The sequence below is a fragment of the Lathyrus oleraceus genome, chromosome 2, assembly GCF_024323335.1.
Source record: "Lathyrus oleraceus cultivar Zhongwan6 chromosome 2, CAAS_Psat_ZW6_1.0, whole genome shotgun sequence".
Taxonomy (NCBI): Eukaryota; Viridiplantae; Streptophyta; class Magnoliopsida; order Fabales; family Fabaceae; genus Lathyrus; species Lathyrus oleraceus.
In genome coordinates this window covers 459,268,798-459,290,950 of record NC_066580.1, presented here as the reverse complement: position 1 = coordinate 459,290,950, position 22,153 = coordinate 459,268,798, and the positions used below count along the sequence as shown (strand labels likewise).

Below are 22,153 nucleotides of genomic sequence, written 5' to 3'. Positions count from 1 at the left end.
GGGGGAGATTGTTAGAACAGGATTTTGGTTCTGCAATTTATCTCTAACTTTTTATGATAACAAAGAGTGAAACATTTTGATACCCTAATAAAATTTTGTAAGTGTGCAGGACTCTAACGAAAAATAAATCTGATGAAACAACATCTGACGTCATAAAAGTCCAGAACAGCTGACTTAGAGTTAAAGGTATTCACTCTAACACTGAAGACAACGATGTCCACAAAATCTATCATCTGAAGACTCTGAAACTCTGCATCTAAAGGATCCCACATATGAAAACTCTGATGATCCTTACATCAGAAGAATGTCTAATCAGACATCAGTCAAGAACTTCTGAAGAAGACACAACAAACAACTATCTAAAGATTATAAGATCTAAGAAAAGAATCTGAATTTTGCGCACTCTAAATCATGCCCAACATATCAGAATCAAGAACTTAACAACGAAGTATTCCAAATATGGTATGAATCTTATATGGATAATATTGAATACTCTCCTAAACTACTATGGAAAGGACAATAAAATTAATGTCATTAACTCCCATTATTGGCAAGATATCAGCATCAATGCTCCATTCAACGGTATCATCTCCAAGCACTATAAAAAGTCCCAACTATCATCATACCAAAACACGAAGCCATCTTACTAGAATTCTGAACATCAAAATCCAGTCATACACTAAATTCTTGTTTTTCGTTATCACACGAGTTGTTGCTCTAAGTGTGATTTTTGATCATTGTTCTTATTGTGTTCACATTGCTTATCTAGAAGCACTAAACACTTTTTTATAATCTTAAAATAGTTATTGTAACTTTTCTCAAGTGACTTGTGATGTTTGTAGACTTGAGAGGGCTAAGAGATCGATGTACTCTTAGACGTTTTTGTAATCTTTCTAGATTATTGGATTAAGTCCTTATTGAAGGCAAAATCACCTTGGCCGGGTGGACTGGAGTAGCTTTGAATTTCAAGCGAACCAGAATAAACTTTTGTGTTGTTTGTTTTTATCTTTGTGTGTGTGGAGTTTCAAAAAGTTTTTATTGTCAGTGAAAACAATTCAACCCCCCCCCCCCTCCCCTTTATTGTTTTTCTCTACCTTCATCTATAGCCCTTTGACATGGAACTATATCCAATAAAGACACATCTTTCACTTGTTTCTTCCAGCTTTCTCCTCTTTTGTATAGGAATTTGAGCATAGCAAACACACCCAAAAACTTTAAGGTGGTTAACTGAAGGTGTTCTTCCACTCCAAGCTTCAAATGGAGTCTTATTCCATACAACTTTTGTTGGACATCTATTTAGCAAATACACAACTGTATTAACAGCCTCAGGCCAAAAGGTTTCAGGCAAACCTTTCTCAAGTAACATAGACTTCACCGTCTCCATCACAGTTTGGTTCTTTCTTTCAGATACACCATTTTGTTAAGGTGTATAGCCAACAGTGAGTTGTCTTTCAACACCTTCATCTTCAAAAAAATTGTGAAATTCATTCGAGGTGTACTCCTTCCCCTGTCACTTCTCAACATTTTTATAAACCTACCACTTTGTTTCTCAACAAAAGCTTTAAACTTCTTAAAAATTACAAAAACATCAGATTTTTGTCTCATAAAATATACCCATGTCACGCGGGTAAAATCATCAATAAACAAGATTAAGTACCTATTTTTTCCATGAAACAAAGTATTCATAGGACCACACACATCTGTGTGTACAAGTTTCAACACTTGTTTGACTTTCCATACTACTTCCTTTAGAAATGGTTAGCGGTGGTGTTTTCCAAGCATTCATCCTTCACACACACCAGATTTTTCTTCAATTATTGGCAGCCCATACACCATCTTCTTTTGATAAAGCAATTTGAGAGTATTGTAGTTCAAGTGCCCAAGTCTCTTGTGCTATAAACAAGAGTCATTTTCTTCTCTAACCATCATGCTGGATTTTTTTTCATAATTAAGAGAAAGTGGAAAGCTTCTATTGGTGGTCATTTTTACAATAGCAACATTTCTTCTCTTTGAATCAAAAAATTTGCACTCTCAATTCTCAAAATTTAGAGAGTAGCCATGCTCCAAAAGCTGTTCAATGCTTAGCAAGTTCTCATCCAACTCTGACACATAAAGAGTGTCATGAATGACTTTGCTTCCTTGCTTTGTTGTAACTCCAATGTTTCCTTTTCCTTTTACTTCAACATGTTCTCCATTTCCCAATTTAACTTTTGAGCCAAATGAAGAATTAATGTTTATAAAAGCTTCTTTCTTTCCGGTCATATGATTTCTACAACCGCTATCCAAATACCTCACATTTTTATCTTCTTGAAATGCTTTTTGACAACCAAGAACAAATTGCCTTCATGGTCTTCTCCTTCTGCAAATGAATCATTTTGTTGATTGGCAAAACGACAATCCTTTTGAATATGCTCGAATCTCTTGCAATTGTGACATTGTGGTTTGCCCTTATTCCAGCAATCCTTCTCATCATGAGTGTTACTCTTACGAATTTTACACCATTTATTTGATGCTCTTTCATGCCATCTTCTGTCATTCACGCCTCTTCCTCTTCCTCTTCCTCATGAGTTTCCTCATCTGCCCATACCTCTTCCAAATTTGTCACCTCTAAAAGACTCACCTCTATTTTGTATTGGGGGCTTATTTTCACCATTGTTGGGTTGAATGTTGAGTTTAGGTTGAAAGGCACGCTTAGCTAATTTTTCAGAGTGTCGTAACAACCTTTGTTCGTAGGACCTCAAAGACCCCATCAACCCTTGAACAGACATAGTTGATAGGTCTTTAGTTTCTTCTATAACAATCATCATAGGATCAAATTTTTCTGTCAAACTAATCAGAATTTTATCAACAATTATGCGATCATCTATTATATCTCCATGTGACTTCATTTGATTCACCAATTCAGAGAGTCTATTAAAGTATTCATTCAAACTCTCATTCTCTTTCATTCTTTCATTTTCATAGTCTCTCTTAAGAGATTGAAGTTTCACAGTTCTCACCTTTGAGTCTCCTTCAAACTCTTGTTGTAGAATATTCCATGCTTCCTTTGATGTTTTTTCTCTCATAATCCTTGGGAAAATAGATAGAGAGACTCCTCTTTGAATCATCCTTAGAACTCCAGCATATGTGATCTTCTTCTTCTTCTTCTTCTTCTTCTTCTTCTTCTTCTTCTTCAATTCTTCAACTTGTTGGCTTGATTCTTCAACCTTTTCATTCGATTCTTCAGCCTCTGTTGGTGCTAGTTCTTCATACCCGTTTTGGACGAACTCCAAGACATCCAAAGAGGTGAATAGAGTCTCCATTAAAAATCATAATTTTCTCCTTCAAACAAAGGAACTTTAACATTGCTATAAGCGGTGGAAGAGTTGTTTGTGGAAGTCATATTTTTTGTTGTTGTTTCTACTGCAACTGCAAGGATCTGCAACTCTGATACCACACTGTTGGTGGTATGTGATCAGTTATATTGTTGCAGAATTTAGAATAAAAAAATATTTTTTTTTAATACTCTTATATTATTGAATTAACCGCACACTCACTTTTATATAGATTTGAAGGAAACTGATATAGGAAACAATAAATTAGTAATCAAGATGAGGACTCTTTGGTTCTCTCAATTTTAATGATACAACTCTACCATAAATCTAAATAAAGACAGTAATTATAATGTGATGTGATGGTTACAATTGTCTCGTAATACATACTAAAGATACTGGTTGTTCCAATAGATTAATTTTAACAGAATCCATTTATTTACTTGTCAACATGGTTCTTTACATGGTAGATTAAAGTAACACATCATTATAAGAAATTTTAAAATTCTTCTGAACTAAGAAAATGAAAAACAATCATTTTACGCACAACTAAAGTATTAGAAAATGTTGCACACTTCCATCTGATATAATGCTACCGGAATTATTGATTTAAGCAAATGTAATAAAATATAGAGCTTCAGCAATGGAGATATTCAATCTAGTGATCACTCATTCATTTGCCATTTTTATGCTTGAACTCTTTCTCTTTTCTTATATCTGAGAGTTTATTAGCAAACCTGCAAGCATATAAATATCAATATTTGTAAGTTTTTTATTGCCTCCTTTAATTAGGACTGATACAAAATAAATAAGTTATTAGTATCAAATAAAATGAATTAGTACCTTTTGAGTTCTTCCTGAATGGTTCCTTTATCTGGAACTGTTTCATATATGCCAGAATCTAGATTCACTCTAGTAAACTTTTTCTTCAATAAATTCTCACCAGCTTTCACCAGATTATTCAGATTATCTGTAGTAGATATATCCACAGAAGCTAACTCTCCCTCTAATGTATCATCCTGTTTGAAGAAACCAGTGTTATATGATTATAAAATGTGCTCTATTTTTTAAACTTGTTTTTTTTTTAAATACTTACTTGAATTCGGAGGTAGTTGTCTTGAGATTGAAGAGCAGAAAGAAGGACAGAGTTATGATAATCAACCATATCAGTGCTTGCTTCATTGAAACAATCAAGAACTGGAGTTGCACCAGAGTTGAATAACCATGTCAATGCACCCCATTTTGCTACCGTTTTAGCGTTATATTTTCTCTCACTCGTGTTTGATCCTGTCCCAATTGATATCACAAGAAAACGATCATACCCTATACCAACATTATTCCCATTTCTCCCTTGTGGTTTCCTTATCATATCTTTTATCACTTCTCTTATTGCAACCATAGTCTGCAAAATTCATTATCAATAATCAAATGAATAAAAACTTCATTTGTTTAATTTATTTTTAATATGTTTTATCTTCGAGGTGGAACTTTACCGGATTGTTAGCACAAACACCGCCATCGATGAGGTTATATTCTTGAATGACTCTTCCTTGTTCATCTTTCTTCTCAAAATAGTGAGCTGGTAAATAAGTTGGAGCAGCTGATGTAGCTATGCAAATATCAGACAGTTTTACATCTAAAGCTGGCTCAGCATCGATCTGCATAAATTTCAAGATTATTGATAATCTAAACGAGTGCATGCATTGTCATGTATTCAAAAACAAGAATGAACACAATACCTGATAGGAGGAAAAAATGGTAGGTTGAAGTTTCTCAACATCAAAAGATGGAATAACAATGTTTGTCACAGTTTGGCTCAAAAGCGTGTTCCCTGTCAGCTCTCTTATTGTATTATGGAGATACTTTCCATTGTACTTAGGTCCTGTTAAAGCTTTCGCTATGTTCATGATAGGCGCAAATATTCCACTGCAAATTGAATAATAATCCAAAAGTAATTAATTAGTTCTTCTAATGTCCTAAAGTTCTACTAATATATATGCATATTTAGACTTATTTAATAATGATCAGTAATAAACGTACCTTTTTTGTGGAAATATAAGTGGCAAGTTTTTAAGGTAAAATGGAACGATTTCTCTGGCAGCAAATAATGGACGGTTATTGTTCTTTGGATTTGGAGTTGTTAACATGGCTGTAATGAGACCACCTGTACTTGTTCCAGCAATTACATCAAAGTAATCTGCAAGTCTTGCATCAGCACCATCTATCTCCTGAAGTTGAGATTCAAGATAGGCAAGAATAACACCAGGAATGATTCCTCTTACTCCTCCGCCATCAATGCTAAGAACGGTAATGAAATTCACAGGCTTATTAACTTCTTCCATTGATACAATAAAACTGTTGTGTCGGTGAGTATCGAGATAGAGAACTTGGTGCTTTTAGACTATAATGTGTTTTTATATATAGAGTAAGAAATAAATGACTAATGAATGATTAAGGGGTTTCTTTGATGTTTTGAAAGCGATAGGATAATTATTGAGTTATTTGTTTTCATGTGTAATAGGATTGACACAAAATATAAAGAGCTGGATAACAAGTATAAGTAACATAGTTACATAAAAGACACTCATAATATATGTATTTGATGCATACACGATAAAGGAACATAATACTATCATTTTTTTCATAAAATTATAAAATTTCTTGATAGAGGTATGAGATCTCTAGGGAGGATTTTTTACTAGAGAGCATTGAATAATAGTATAAATATATCGAAAAATATTATAGCAGAGAATACACGTATGAATAAATATTGAAAAAAATATTGTAAATCGATCAATCGAATCAAATTAAATCGAACTACATCGATTAATTTAATTCGATTTTAATTTTGAAAAACACTAAAAACAAACCAAATTAAACCGAACCAAAAATAATATTTAGAGTTTGAACATTTTTTATAAAAAAACCAGTCCAAACTAAATTGATTTCATCCCTAAATATAATAGGGTTGCAGATTTCAGTGCAAGTATTTATTTCTAATTTGTAAACAAATCCAAAATTTATGGTCTCATGGGACATGGTACATTAGTAACAATCAGCATGTGAATGTGTTACATTTTTCTTTTTCTTTTGGTTAGTGATGTAAGGTAGATAGGTAGATCTTGCATTAATCGTATTTTTGGTTTTGTTGTTCGTTGATTCCGCGTCTAAACATTAGTTATACAATTAGATAGAATTATAGTTGTCAACAAAACAGTTGAAAGGTAGGTTGCTATATATATATATATATATATATATATATACTTTTTTTTGTTATCTCAATAGTTTGTTGATGTATAAACATCGTTGGCAATTCAAACAACAAGAAGTGGACGTGCCGGAGTGGTTATCGGGCATGACTAGAAATCATGTGGGCTTTGCCCGCGCAGGTTCGAATCCTGCCGTCCACGATTTTTTAAATTTTTTCTGAAATTCTGCAAAATGAAAAAGATTTGAACATAAATCGAAAACACTAGAAGGAGGGGTTGAACCTCCGACCTTGTGGTTAACAGCCACACGCTCTAACCAACTGAGCTATTCCAGCTTCGTTGGCTAAAGCTTGTCTTGTATGTTTTTATAAGAGCATAGTTTCTTCAATCATGAATTAATTTGTATTAAATTTGATGAGATACAAAAGCAGGTCGGTTAATTTAATGTTCAGTATAGTCCAGGCTACCTCTTTTTGAACATATATCAAAACAATGAGAATATGAACCTATATTAAAATGCATATGAAAATGAAAGTATTGTAAAAGGTGTGAGTATTATCTTTGAGAGGGATGTGAGAGTGCATGGACATCGCATGCTATGAGTAAAAAAAATGTAATGGAATGTTAAATACATTTGATCACCAACAACTACACAATGTAGCAGTGATGTAAATTTCAGTTGGTGGATTGAGACAAATTCATGAGTTAATCGAGACATTTGAAAATGAAGCAAAAACATGTCGTGCAGCTCTGAGACCAACATTCTCAAGCAAACAAAATTGGCAAATATGAATGTTATCTTTTTAGTTTTAACCCTTCTCCAAGTGCTAGTTCACACATATCAAAGGTATACGGAGCAATGTGTTTGATGGTAAATTCTTCATTGTCCGACAACTTGGGATATTTAATACTTCAAAATATTTTTTTCCTGTTGCACCTATTGTGATATTGATGGTATAAAAATCAGTTGATTATCATACCCCACATCAAATCAAAACTTTTCAAGGGCATGTTTGGCCAATTAGTTGAAGTTGTGGTCAACCTGACTGGCTAAAATATTTCGAAATAATATAACTACAGTTGGATTGGGTTGGACACATATTCTATTTCTTTACAAAATGGTTAAATTTCATATCGCAAATGTGGACTAATAAACATTATTGTGAGGATTGGTATTGATTACCAAAGTAAATAATAAAAATATAAATTTAAAAAATATTGTTATATTAGTTAAATAATTTTTTTTACCGTATTCGTTTCTCTGTCAAATTTTTGTATTCATCAGCATCGATATTAGTATAACTACTTCTTTCTCCAACTTAAATACTGTGGGAATCTTTTCATAAATCTAAATAAATAATAAAAACAATATTATGATTAAATTTTGGTATAATTAGTCATGAGTGAAATTACCATATTTTGTAATATTTTTTTATAAGATATCAAATAATAGCGTCAACGGAATAAAGTTTAAAAACATTCAAAATGCTATAAAGAAGATAATAGATGATTAACTATTAAGAAAATATATAACATGTTAGTCACAATCTATAAGATATAAATAAAATTGAAAAACAACATAGGGTGATTAGATTATACGACTAAGTATTCATAACATTGACTCAAAATGTGTAAAATAAGTAATTGCTCAAAATATGTATGAAATAATAAAATTAACAAAGAAAGAACGACCTTATGCTAAATATTCTTGAAAAAATATACAAGAAGCCTTTATACATTCAAATAAATACCTCCTTTCATGTTTATAAAACCAACAAGAGCTTCAGTTGCATGTGCGCCTTCAACATTGTACACGACATCAACATCATACACGATATCGACACGTCAACGATGATAGTAATTTAAAAAAATTAAATTAATTAAACGTAATCACACATATATCACTATCAAAGACCCGCCCAATCAATTTAAAAACCCTATTCTAATTTAAAATTTCTTAAATTAAAAATAAATATAATTTTAATAATTAAAAATAATATATAAAAAATACAATTATATATTAATCAAATCAATCAACAAAAAAATTCAAAGTATTGTTTAAACTATAAAAAAAATCACACAACTTAAAATTTCTAATTACTTAAAAAGAATCTTTCTCGAAATATTATTTTGAAGCAAATTTATTAACTAAGTCTTTGTATTTTAGTGTCTCCAAAAGATCATTAAATATTTAATAAATAAAATTACATCTAAAAAATAAAAAATAAAAAATTATTATTTAAAAAATAAAAAGAATCAAAAATTAAAAAATGAAAGAAAAAATATTAAGTCTTCAGTTACATTTAATTTTTATATTTTCTATTCATCTTTAAATAGATTAAAATCATTACCATTTATCATAATAAAAAAAAAAACTAAGCAATAGTAATTAGAAAAAATATGGTGCAACATAATTAGAACAAAATGAAAAAATGGATGCAACTGTAATTAAAAAAAATAAATTCAAGAGAGGATTGAACCCACAACCTTTACTACCATGTTTGTTTCAATTTTGCTTTACTTTTACTCGGTCATCGATAAATTCATGTTTACTTTTTATTTGATAATTTATTTAATATAATATTAACTATATATTTTACTTATTTTAGAATAAAATGAGACCCCTTAATTTAGAGGCCTTAGGCTAAAGGTCGTCTTGTCCTTACTCAAAGCCGACCTTGATTATTATACACGTTTGGAGTTATGTTATTGGTGATGGGTCAATATGTTTAAATTGTGTTCTTCATAATCATTGTTCGATCTCCCGCTCACATGAATGAGGTCATGTTAGCCGATACATGGGACTTCATTATCATTATGCACTTACGGTTGTGTAACTTTACCTTCTCACGACCCAAAAACACCTAAGAATTAGTTCAGCCTGGCCATTTAATTGCACAAAATGGCACAATCATTTTAGAAGAAGGATATTTTCGTATACACCTACATAACCGAATAACCATTAGAATTTGGAAGCCCTGTTACGAAGTCTAGGGGAATATCCTCTCACACATTAAAAGGAATTGAAAGCAGTTGTAGTTGTTCACAAAACCAATTCAATGAAGAACATGGTGAAATTTGCAAATGACAACACTCTAGCAGCTGAAGATGTTGGTGATGTTCTGATTATGAGGAAAGATGACAAGAGGTCATTAATTTTAAATGTGTTGTACATGCCAGGCATGAAGAGTAATTTACTCAGCATAGGTTAGTTAGTCGAAAAGAACTACAAGGTGTCGATCAAAGACAAGATGATGAGAGTTATCGACTCAAATGGAAGGTTGATCTTGAAGGATCCAATGTCTCAGAATAGAACCTTCAAGATTGAACTAAATGTGATGGAGCATAAGTGCCCTACAACAACAGCCAGCAGAGATGAATGAAGATGGCATTATAGACCTGGCCATCTCAATTTCAAAGACATCATAGATTTGAACAGAAGAAATATGGTTTCAAGATTACCAGAAATCGACATTCCAAACGAAGTGTGTGAAGAATGCATACAGGCGAAGCAACATAAGAACAACTTCAGTAAGGATGTAGGAAGTAGGTCGAAGGCAATTCTTGAAGTCATATACTCTGATGTATGTGGTCCTCTCCAGGTGGATTGCAAGGAAGGTAACAAATACTTTGTTACATTCATAGATGATTTCAGTCAAAAATTATGGTCTTACATAATCAAGAAGAAAAGTGAAATGATCGAGGTATTTGTCAAGTTTAAATCTATGGTCGAAAGACAGAGCGGTTGAAAGATCAAGATTTTGAGGGCTGATGGTGATGGAGAATATGTGTCGAAAGACTTCGATGCATTATGTGTGAAAGAAAGGATTGTGCATGAGGTGGTGCCACCCTATATTCCACAACAGAATGGAGTCGTAGAAAGGAAGAATATAACCATTATGTATATGGTTAGAAGTATGTTAAAAGGCAAGCATCTACCAAAAGAATTATGGGGAGAAGTTGTGTCGACTGCGATATATATCCTGAACAAATGTTTGACGAAAAAGCTAGAAGGAATCACGCAAGAAGAATGTTGGCCTGGTGTCAAGCCTCGCTTGAGTCATCTGAGGGTGTTTGGATCTATAGCACATAGAAATGTGTCAGATCAGTTGAGAAGAAAACTTAATGACAAGTTGAGTCAGATGATCCTGATAGGATATCATTCGACTGGAGGATACAAGTTGTTCGACTTAGTGAATAAGTAAGTGGTGATCAGTAGGGACGTAATCATAGATGAGCTTAAGGAGTGAGATTGGACTGAGAATGTCAAGAAAGATTCAGTGAGAATCTTTTGTGATGAACCAGCTAGTGAAGTCGAAAGAGAAGTTCGATAGGAAGAAGTCAGAGGTGAAGCAAGCACAACCAGACCTTAAAGAACAAGACACATGCATGCAAGGTTGCAAGAATGTGTGATTACATCAGATGATGTGGTCAATGAAGAAGGTGAGCTGGTACATTATGCTTTCTACGCATATGTCGAACCTGTCAATGCAACTGAGGCATTAAAAGATTCGAAGTGGATGAAAGCAATGGACGAAGAGTTGAAGTCAATCGAAGTCAACAACACTTGGTCACTTGTCGAATTTCCCCAAAACAAGAAGGAAATCAATGTGAAGTGGGTATGCAAAGTGAAGTTGAATCCTGGAGGAGAAGTGACTCGACGCAAGGCGAGACTTGTGGCGAAAGGATTTCTTCAGAAAGAAGGAATCGACTTCGATGAAGTTTTTGCACCTGTTGCTAGGATTGAAACAATCAGGTTGATTATTGGTCTAGCAAACATGAACAACTAGTAGATGTGTCATATGGATGTGAAATATGCATTCCTTAATAGCCTCTTAGAAGAAGAAGTTGCACAACCAGTTGGGTTTATGAAACATGGCGAAGAAAGAAAAGTGCACAGGCTGTATAAAGCCTTGTACGGACTTAAACAAGCTCCAAGAGCTTGGAACAAGAAGATAAATGGATTTCTAAGGGAGAAGGAATTTGTGAAGTGTAAATCTGAACATGGAATATATGTAAGAAGAAGCAAGAATGAATTGCTTATACTATGCCTCTATGTCATTGACCTGTTGATAACATGTAGTTGTAAGAAGGAGATCGAAGACTTGAAAGGTGATCTCCACAAGAAATTTGAAATGTCAGATCTGGGTGACATTTCATATTTCCTTGGCATCGAATTTTACAAGAGTGGTGGAGGTTTGATGGTGTGTCAAAGAAGGTATACATGCGAAATTCTCAAGAGATTTGAGATGCAAGATTGCAACCCAACTTCGACTCCAGCTGAGCCCAGATTACAATTGTCGAAAGATTCAGATGAAGATGAAGTCGACCCAACCCAATATAAAAGACTTATTGGGTCACTTCGATACATTTGTCATACAAGGCCTGACTTAGCATATAATGTAGGTATGGTGAGTAAGTTCATGTAGAAGTCAAAGGTATCACATCTAGCAGTGACGAAGAGGATACTAAGGTATCTGAAAGGAACTCTAAACTATGGCATTTTGTTTCTTGCAGTTGATGAAGGAAAAGAATGCAAATTAGTAGGATACACTAACTCAAGTTGGTGTAGTGATGCCGAGGATCGAAAATCCACAACTGGCTATGTGTTTATGCTAGGTGGTGCACCAGTTGCTTGGAGTTCGAGAAAAGAACCAGTATTGGCATTATCATTGTGCGAAGCAGAATACATAGTTGCTTCCCTTTGTGCATGTCAAGCAACATGGATGGTGAATCTGGTCAAAGAGATAACAACGAAGAGTCATGGAGAAATTACCATGAAGATCGACAACATGTCAACTATTAATCTGGCGAAGAATTCGATAGCACATGGTCGAAGCAAGCACATCGAGATGAGGTTCCATTATCTTCGAGAGCAGGTAGCAGATGGGAAGATGAATGTGGAACACTGCAGAACTGAGAATCAGATTGTAGACATCATGACGAAGGGAGTACATGTCGAAGTGTTCAGAAGACTATGAACTATGATGAATGTAGATAGCTTAGACACAATGAATTAGGTGATATGTTGAATTGTAATTCCTTGTGTCGAAGCATGTTGCTCGACAAGAACAAGGAAGTGTCAAACCACCTAGTGTATTAAGTTGTGTTAGTGTGTCGAAGTGTCGAAGCATGTTGCTTCACACAGGATTTCAACTTATGCCTATTTTAATAGTGTTAGCTATTTTGGGCTTTTATAGTTTTGGGATTTGGCTTGAGGTCCAAGTTAACCTAAATCTATAAATATAGGGAGTAATCCTTATTTTTGTAATGAAGTGAATAGAGCATTCACAATATTGTATTACAGTATTTTGCAGTTGCAAAGTGAATAAGAAGTTTTCCACAGTTTGTGGGCAGAGAGAAACTCTGCAGAATTATATTACTCTTCTCATTCATCGTTCTTTCATCCTTTCTTTCTTTCTCCATTGTTCTTTATTTTCATTGCTATTGTGTGGGTGATAACAATCTTGTTCATCAAGATTGATTGAAATTCTCCATAAGTTTTGGGAGATTTCCAACAAATAACACTTTTTATGACGAAGCTTTCACCACATATAATATAAAGCTGAGGGTGCATGTAACGAGAGCGTCTTGTTTTATTTTAAAAAAATAATAATCAAGTTGTTACCTTGGTTTTATGAAAAAACGACATAAATATATGATCAGGGTTTGAGATTCGATTCCCACCTCCGACAGTTTTATGTTTTATATGGAATCAAAAATACGCCTTTAATTTGTATAGATTTTACATCGGATATGTTATCTCGGTTTTCATTAAAACCGAGATAAATACTCTCTAAGTTTTTATTCTTTTTGGAACCAAAAAGACATATTTATTTTTTATAGATTTTACGTCGGATATGTTACCTTGGTTTTCAGTATAACTGCAATAAATACCCTTTATATTTTTTATTCACTTAATGTTTACCTCATTCACTTCTCATACCCTTTATATTTTGTGTTTTGGACCAATTTTTGATTTAATATAATTGTCTTGAAATTATTACACCAATTTGATGAGGAGCTACTTGATTTAATGTAATTATCTTGAATTTATTTTGTAATGTAAATCCACTTGTTTTTATGAAGGTCTATTTTAACAAGTTTTAATTTATAAAAAAAAATGCACCTTAAAGTGCATGCCGCTAAAACACACATTCATAAAAATAAGTGGGTTTGTTTTAAGAAATCCGACATGGGCTTGCTAATCCGTTTGTTTTTAAGGTGTGTTTTAACAAACTTTAACTAAAAAATAGTTAAAATACACACACGCACACACACTTTTATATATATATATATATATATATATATATATATATATATATATATATATATATATATATATATATATATATATATATATATATATATATAATAGGTGATATACTGACAATGCAAATTTATTTTATATTGCCAACTAACGACGACCATGCATCCCGTCAAATCAGACTAAAATTTTTAAAATACTTATATAACATGACAAAATGATATAATCTTATTAGATGACACTATAAAACTTTTGTATACTGTCAGTGTATCACTATTAAACTTTTATATATATATATATATATATATATATATATATATATATATATATATATATATATATATATATATATATATATATATATATATATATATATATATATATATATATATATATATATATGACAGAGAAAGAAATTAATAATCAAATTAATTATGTTAGGTATAAATTTATTTTCAAAATAAGTAGTATTTATTTGTTCAATTTTACATATTATTTACTATTATTTTCTTACTTTTCTATAGTATATTGCATTTACAGTATGGAAAGTGATAGTTTAGTGACATCAAAGAAGTCCTTGATAAATTTAATTCATAAGTCAAAACTTATAGGATGATTTGCGAGACGTTACAACAAGAAAATGTCAATCATTTGAAATTAAGGGTTATAAGAAAAAAAAAGATGACGGTCGAACACACAATCTTCCAACTGCATTTGAAGTGGCAACACTCATTGTGGGTGATTTTGATTCTGCAGATGTCTAAAGAGATATCATCGTAGAGGAAAGATTGAGGCTTTTGCAATGTGTTTATTTGACAATGCAATCATGTTTACCCTTACAATATCCAACTTAGTTTCCACGAGGAGAGGATGGTTTTCACCCAATAATACCATTAAATAATCACTACAATAAAATCAGATTTTTACGACACATAGATGGACGGTTATTCTGTCAGTATAAACTAGTTTTTCACAATCATTCAATAGAATTATAACGTTATGTCATGTCATACTAATATTTTAAACAAATTGTTAACAATCAAATAATAAATATTTTGCTTATACATAGCAGTAGAGGTTACATGGTTTAAAACCCTAATGCTTGAACCTAGCCAACTGCGCAACCACTCTAATTGTTGAGTGCATTTTGCACAAAGTGATAATAACATTGTTTGTCTAAGTGAATTGAGAAATTATTAGTAATTACTGTTAGAGCTGAAAAAACATCCCGTTAAGGTACCGACTTTTGTCAAAGTTCTTCCATGCTTTGATGTTGAAAAACATAATGCTTGCATATGCTAATTTTTTTTATAGAAGTAGAAGTTTGTGATGCTTGTTATGCTAATTTTTCATGTTAGTAACAGTTCTTATGCTTGCATATAAGATGTTGGATCTATTTTCATTAAGCAGAGACATGATTGATTTAATTGTGTGATTATTATTTAGCTGTATTTGATGCTAGCTATGCTGATTTTTCATGCTAGTAACAGTTCTTATGCTTGCATTCAAGATGTTTGATCTATTTTCATGATGTTGAAATCTAGATAGGAGAAAAATAAAAGTTGGCTCTTGATTGTTTTGAAAAAGAAATAGAGTTTGGTCCAGAGCCGCCCTGTGCAAGTGCAGCAAGTGCTACCGCATAAGGCCCCAAAATTTTGAAATTTTTAATTTTTTTTCATAAATATTAATAAAAATAAATAAAATGTTATTAAAAAACTCAATAATTGAAAAAAATAGTATGGTAAAAACTCAATACATATAAAAATTAAGATTGATCAAAGCTCAAAATAATTATAATTAAACTAATTTTTTATTAATGCATAATTATATTTTTGATATATTTTTTAAAATTATTATAATTGTATTTTTTTATTTTAAATTTGTGTCCATTATTGAAATTATAACGGGCCTCCGAGATAATTGGGTCGTTGATCATGTTTGTTATTGTTTTTTTGGCTGGATTGCAAACTTAGTTGGTAAAACTACTTCCAACTCTAGATACTTTGTTTGTGTGTTACAAATGTAGAGGTGCAAGGTTTATGACAATCACATTCTAGTAATTATGTAGAAGGCATACTTTAAATGTATTCACCTTTTCCGTGTTCGACGCCGACACGACTTTTCCATATGTGATGACATTTAATAATTTATGTTCCATCCAAATTATTACTAATAATATATCGACATGTTAGGACGTGTTAGTGACGTGTTTGGTGTTTGAGTTAGATGATTAAAACGTTAAAGTTAAGCTTTCTTATTTATTTTATGACTTGGTTGGTTATGCAAGTAATTTTTTTTAGGCTTTAGTTTGGAAAATTGGCACATTGTTTGTTGCTTTAGGTGAAGTGGGAGATGATGATACAAACAATGTTTGGTGTTTGGTTCTGATATAAAGAAATTATCTCAAAGCAAGACATTTGTGTCCAATATGTAAGGGAATTTAATTTAACTAGACCTCAGAGAGTGTGTTAGTATAATTGCAAGCTCGCTATAATCGGAACTATATGGGATAATTGTACAAAGTTACAGTTCAATCAAGGATTTATCAAGTACTATTTATGCACCCATAAAGATAAGAAAGGAAACATGTTTATGATTACTGATCTGCTCAAATTTACAAGATTTGTCTATATTTTTTTAAACTATGTTGAGGAGATTTTATGGAGAACTTAGTGCCATAGTTGATGAAGAAGGCCTTTAAATGTTATGGTATTTTAAAATTTTCAGGTTGTTATGGTAAAAAATCAAGGGTATAACTACAAGGTACAACCAAGGCCTCTTAAAATAACTCATTATTCAGGTTGGTTAAAATTTTAGTATTGTACCTTGTAGTTATACCCTTGATTTTTTTCAAGTATAATTTCAATAGGAACCTATAATTTTATAAGAATATGTGATTATGAATTCTCCTAATTAAAATTTGTTCTTTGTCATAAAAACAGTGAATAATCGTACCGGTTTCAATATCTTCCGAAACCGTTTTGTCGCGACCGTTGAAAATACACTTGACGCAAGTTTGGATGTATTATTCTGTAACAAACTTCCAGCGGTATGTTTTTTGCTATACAATAGATTTTTTGTTTATTAACATTTCTCATATAGATTGTCTTGTTCTTTGTATGGTGGTATCATTTACATTAAGATTTTTGCTTCTTAATTGTCTGTATCATTGAGATTCAAGTAGAAAACTAGTTATTTTTAAGAAGGTCATTATTTTTCTACTAGTTATTTTTAAGAAGGTCATTATTTTTCTATAATCCTCATAGTTAAAAAACTTTAGACTTTAATATTGAAATTAATACTTGAGGTGAATTATGCCTTGTGAGGGACAACTTGCTTGGACATATAAAATGAATAAGGGACTATATAAAGGGTCAAAAGGGACATAAGGATTAAGGTTTGGTTGAATAGAGTATATTGAACTGTGTCTTGCTTTGCGCTCTCCAAAAATGACTTTTATGTTATGTTTGCTTTTGGAGAAAAAGTTTCACTGTTCAATATGATGACATTCAGGGTATGCAACTTCTTTTGTCTATTTTCTAATTAATGTATAGGCACCTTTCTCTCTCAACTATCTATATCTGGTGAGTTGTATGGTGTAATGGTGTGTCTTTATGCAGATTTTCCCCAAATTTATGCTCTTTGTGGTGCTTCAGTTATGGGTTTCCTTGTTGTGGACAAGTCTAGTTTTTCGAGCAACTTTTCATGGATGAGCCTACATCTGGTTTAGATGCTAGAGTTGCTGCAATTGTTATGAGAACAGTAAGGAACACAATAGACACAAGAAGAACAGTCGTGTGTACTATCCACCAACCTATATACTAAGAGAGCATGTCTAATAAAATTATAAATTTTCATGGTATTTTGTTTTGTTAGAATTGAATATTGTAATATTATTGGTATTCTACTAACATGAAGAGATGAGATAATGTAGCAATTTAAAAAAAAAAAATACAATTAACGGTGGTTCTAAACCGTCGCTATTTTAATGAAATATTTCTTATACAATTATGGCGGTTACAATCGTTGCTATTTTTAATGAAATATATATTACAATTATGGCGATTATAACCGTCGCAATAATATATTGGAGGCAGTTTTAAAACGACGTGGAATGTTACGACAGTTGGAGCGACAGTTTTACAAACCGTTGCAATATAGCCTTGTGACGCACATTTATGGGACGGAGTTATGACTGTCGTGACATGCAAATTGCGGCAGTTTTAACCGTCGTAACCTTCCAAAATGAACAGAAACTTGCCAATTTTCTTGTGGTGAATATTGATAAGAATACAAACGGTAGAACAACCTAACTCATCCCTACAAAACCAGTTGGTAGAGTGAGGGTTGTCCCCACTTCTAAAGTCATGTTCAGGCCATATATTGTCCGATGTGGGACTCTGAACACACCCCCTCACGTTCAGGACTGGACATCTGGAGCGTGGAAATAAGAGGCTCTGATACCATGTTAAGAATGTGTGGTTGGACCTAACTCATCCCTACAAAATCGGTTGGTAGAGTGAGGGTTGTACCCACTTATAAAGTCATGTTCAGGCCATATATTGTCCGATGTGGGACTCTGAACAAAAAGGTTGTTTCAACAATTTTTGGTTGATGATTATAGCATGGCGGAGTCTTCAAGATTAAATGTGTACAAAACACATCAAAAAGATGTAAGAGCTCAGATGGATAAAGAACTTATAGATGTAATACTTTGCGGAAAAATTAATGTTGCAAATACAGAAAAAATAATAGTTTTACCATCATCTTTTACAAATGGGGAACATTATCTAATTCAGATTATCATGATACTATAAAAATATGTGGATGGGTTGGATATCCAAGTTTTCTCATCATATTCACTTGCAATAAAAAATGACTTAAATTACATAAAGTGTGGACGTAACAAAGACTCAAACTAGAAGATATACCGGATTTTCTTTGTCGTGTTTTCAAGATTAAACTTGACCAATTGATAAAAGACATAAAGCAATTGGAAGATTACAATATATTCATCTAGGAAGTGAATCAATTGTATTACTTGAGAAGATTGCTTAATAATGTCATAGGAACAACATTAAATATTGATGAATTTTCTACTTGCTACTAATACTGGGTGGTCGAACAACGCATTCAAGGTTTCATATTCCATTAAATATTGATGAATTTTCTACTTGCAACATTGTACTAAAAAGTCTTTTAGCTCAGTTGATAATAAAAGCTAGACTTATTATATGAGATGAGACTTTGATGATGCACAAATATTGGTTTGAAGCCGTTCACAAGACACTTAGAGGTATTCTTAAATTCGACAATCCTAATAGTAAAAATATTCTCATTGAAGGTAAAGTAGTGGTTTTGGATGTTGATTTTAGACAAATTGTCCATGTTACATCGAAGGGAACAAAAGAGGATATTGTACATGCAAGCATTAATTCATCTTATCTATGGGATTTTTGTCAGGTAATGACATTAACCAAGAACATGAGGCTTCAAACTGGATCGTCAAGATCAAATATAACTCAAATGAAGCAATTTTCATATTGGTTATTGAGTATTGGAGAAGTTAAAATTGGTCAGGATAATGATGGAGACTTAGAAATTGAAATTCCAGATGATATGATCATAAAAAATTCAGGAGACCCCATTACTTCTATAGTTGCTGATAGTTATCCATTTTTCTTTGAGAATTTTCATGATCCATCATATTTTCAAGAGGGAGATATATTGGCACAAAAGAATTAAGTTATTGATATCATAAATGATTACATGTTGTCTTTAAGTCCTAGTGAAGTTAAAACATATTTAAGTTGTCTTACTCCCGAATTGTTGAATACCATCAAAGCTTTAGATCTACCAAATCATGAATTAAAATTAAAGGTTGGCGTACGTGTTCTCCTACTTATAAATATTGACCAATCATCAGACTTTATGTAATGGCACGCGTATCATTAGTACTCAAATAATAAATTTTGTGCTTAAGACAAGGGTCATTTCAGGAAATAATATTGATCAAAAGATTTTTATTCTAAGTTTGTCATTGAGTCCTTATGACATGAGAATTCATTCAAATTTTAGCGTAAACAATTTCTTATGTCTGTTTCTTTTGCAATGACAATAAACAAGAGTCAAGGTTAAAATTATTTCACGAGCTGGTTTATCACTTCACGAGCTGGTTTATCACCGACGACGATGGTGATGCCACTAATAACACTTCAAACATTGTTTACAAAGATATCTTTCAAAATATGAACAATTTGCGTTACCTATTATATGCTATATTATTATCTAAGTTGATATTATCTAAGTTCATTTCATTGTTTATTTAGCAAATTATTTGTTACTATCAATTTTTCTTCGCATGTATAGTCCATATGTTGATTATGCTATTGAATGATATATTTTAATGGTTAAGAAATTCTTACTCCAAAACATGTATATCTCAATATATGAATAAGTATATGGAATTTTATTAATTTTATATCATGTTTAAACTTGCAGGTGGACGGTGTGAATTACCATTTCAAAAGGATTTGTTGCAATGTAATTATCATTGATGGTTATCTTTAGTTGTTGATTGGATTTTGTTATAAGGAGTTTTACTTTCTCATTCAAATTTACTCTTTTTTTTCTTCCAAGTCTCATAATCAATTTACTTTATACTTTTGTTCAATTGCAAGGAAAGTCAGAGAAGAACAATTTATGTTTTGACATTCTATTCATATTTTATGATTTTTTTTAATGTTGATATATTTTTTAATGTTTTTATATGTTTTTATTGTTCGGATGAACCTATAACTTTGTGTTTGATAATATATGGAAATTAGAATTGAAAATGAGTCGAGTCGAGTCGAGCATGACTTAACCCAGCTCGACGCAATAACAATTGCTTCAGATCAAACTCGAATCGAATTGTACACGAACTCTTTTTTAAATTTAAATTCGACTCATTTAAAGTTCACGAACAACTCAGTTCAATTCATTAGATTCAACTCATTAGGTTCAACTCGGTTCTTTCACGAATTTAAAAGTTATTTTTTAATAACTTAGAGTAATTTGTCCTAATATAATCATCAACCACTTTTAGATATAATTATTTTATTTAATATATAAGTTTAATATTTAATTATTATGTGATGTTAATTTATTTGTATTTTATTTTTAGAAATATTTTGTCCACTTAAGAATTTAAATGATCAATTAAAATCGATAAATTAAAAGAAAATAAATGGCTAAAATTCAGAGTAAGTTTTTAAACCTACTCTTTGAATCAATATATCCATTCTCATATATATAATCAAATTAACTTATGAACCTAGCGAATCGAACAACTCATAGTTTATGTTCAACTCACTTAGTTAATAAACTTAGAATTTATCTCATATTCGATTTATTTGGTTTATGAACTAAGTTCAACGAATTAATTTTTGAATCAAATTTCAAACTATATTCGATTTGGTTCGATTCATTACTAGTCCTAATGGAGATATAAAATTTTGTTATTTTTATATTCATATTTTCTGCTATAAAAATGTAATATCTATCCATAATTTGTCGCGTGCATGACCCATGCAAATGTTATTAAATAGAATTAAACCAGAATATAATATAATTATCATATATTTTCTCTTATCCTACACACTAAACGAACACTTAAGAATTTAAAACAAAAATAATAACAGTGAGTAAAGAGAAAAAAAATAGTAAATACAAGGCTAAATCACGTTTTGGTCCCTTAATTTTATCTGATTCGTGAAATTAATCATCTATTTTAAATTCAAATAGTTCTAATATTTCTCATATTTTTTTTATAAAAAATCGATAAAATATTTATTTTTAACTTATATTTTTATCTTATATATGTTTCACAAGAAAATTATTATTTATAAATATAAAAAAAATATTAATTTTAAGAGTAAAAATATGAGAGGGGAGACCAAAAGTGTTTAAATTTAAAATAAGAGGATAATTTTGTGAATTAAATTATAATTAAGTCTAAATATAAAAACAACAAATTAAACTAATATTAATATTAAAATCTAAATTATTCTTTTTCTTAATAAAAATTATTGATTTATAAGTATCAATGATAAAAAATATTTTAAAAAAATATTCCTACTAGAAATTAAAACCTAAGTAAATAATAGTTGAACTACCTAATCCATTCTAAATTAACATTCACTCACTTATGTAGTTATTTTAAAAAATATAGTTGATTTTTTTAGTCAAAGTCAAACGAGTGCATAATGCTTACTAGTACTTACTTATTTATAACTTTAAATAAATGTAAATTAGCCGTTTTATTTGTTGAGTTAATATGGATAATATAATTCTATTAAACCAATACGTTATTAAGTAACTGTAAG

At 31.3% G+C, this 22,153-nt stretch overlaps 2 protein-coding genes and 2 non-coding genes across 4 annotated transcripts; 1 reads left to right on the top strand and 3 right to left on the bottom strand.

Annotated features, from left to right (window-relative positions):
* Positions 1–2,031: 2,031 nt before the first annotated feature.
* On the bottom strand, positions 2,032–3,065 carry LOC127123725 (uncharacterized). Its single transcript, XM_051053924.1, has 2 exons — positions 2,588–3,065; positions 2,032–2,315 (listed from the first exon to the last, which is right to left on the bottom strand). Exons 1-2 carry the CDS (start codon positions 3,063–3,065, stop codon positions 2,032–2,034), a joined length of 762 nt encoding a protein of 253 aa, XP_050909881.1.
* A 720-nt stretch (positions 3,066–3,785) lies between these two features.
* On the bottom strand, positions 3,786–5,806 carry LOC127120369 (patatin-like protein 1). Its single transcript, XM_051050779.1, has 6 exons — positions 5,352–5,806; positions 5,051–5,237; positions 4,805–4,969; positions 4,408–4,713; positions 4,155–4,330; positions 3,786–4,048 (listed from the first exon to the last, which is right to left on the bottom strand). Exons 1-6 carry the CDS (start codon positions 5,651–5,653, stop codon positions 3,985–3,987), a joined length of 1,200 nt encoding a protein of 399 aa, XP_050906736.1. The 5' UTR covers positions 5,654–5,806; the 3' UTR covers positions 3,786–3,984.
* Positions 5,807–6,639: 833 nt separating this feature from the next.
* Positions 6,640–6,721, top strand: TRNAS-AGA (transfer RNA serine (anticodon AGA)). The gene has a single exon. It is a non-coding gene; the product is annotated as a tRNA-Ser (tRNA).
* A 60-nt stretch (positions 6,722–6,781) lies between these two features.
* On the bottom strand, positions 6,782–6,855 carry TRNAN-GUU (transfer RNA asparagine (anticodon GUU)). Its single transcript has one exon. It is a non-coding gene; the product is annotated as a tRNA-Asn (tRNA).
* Positions 6,856–22,153: the final 15,298 nt, after the last annotated feature.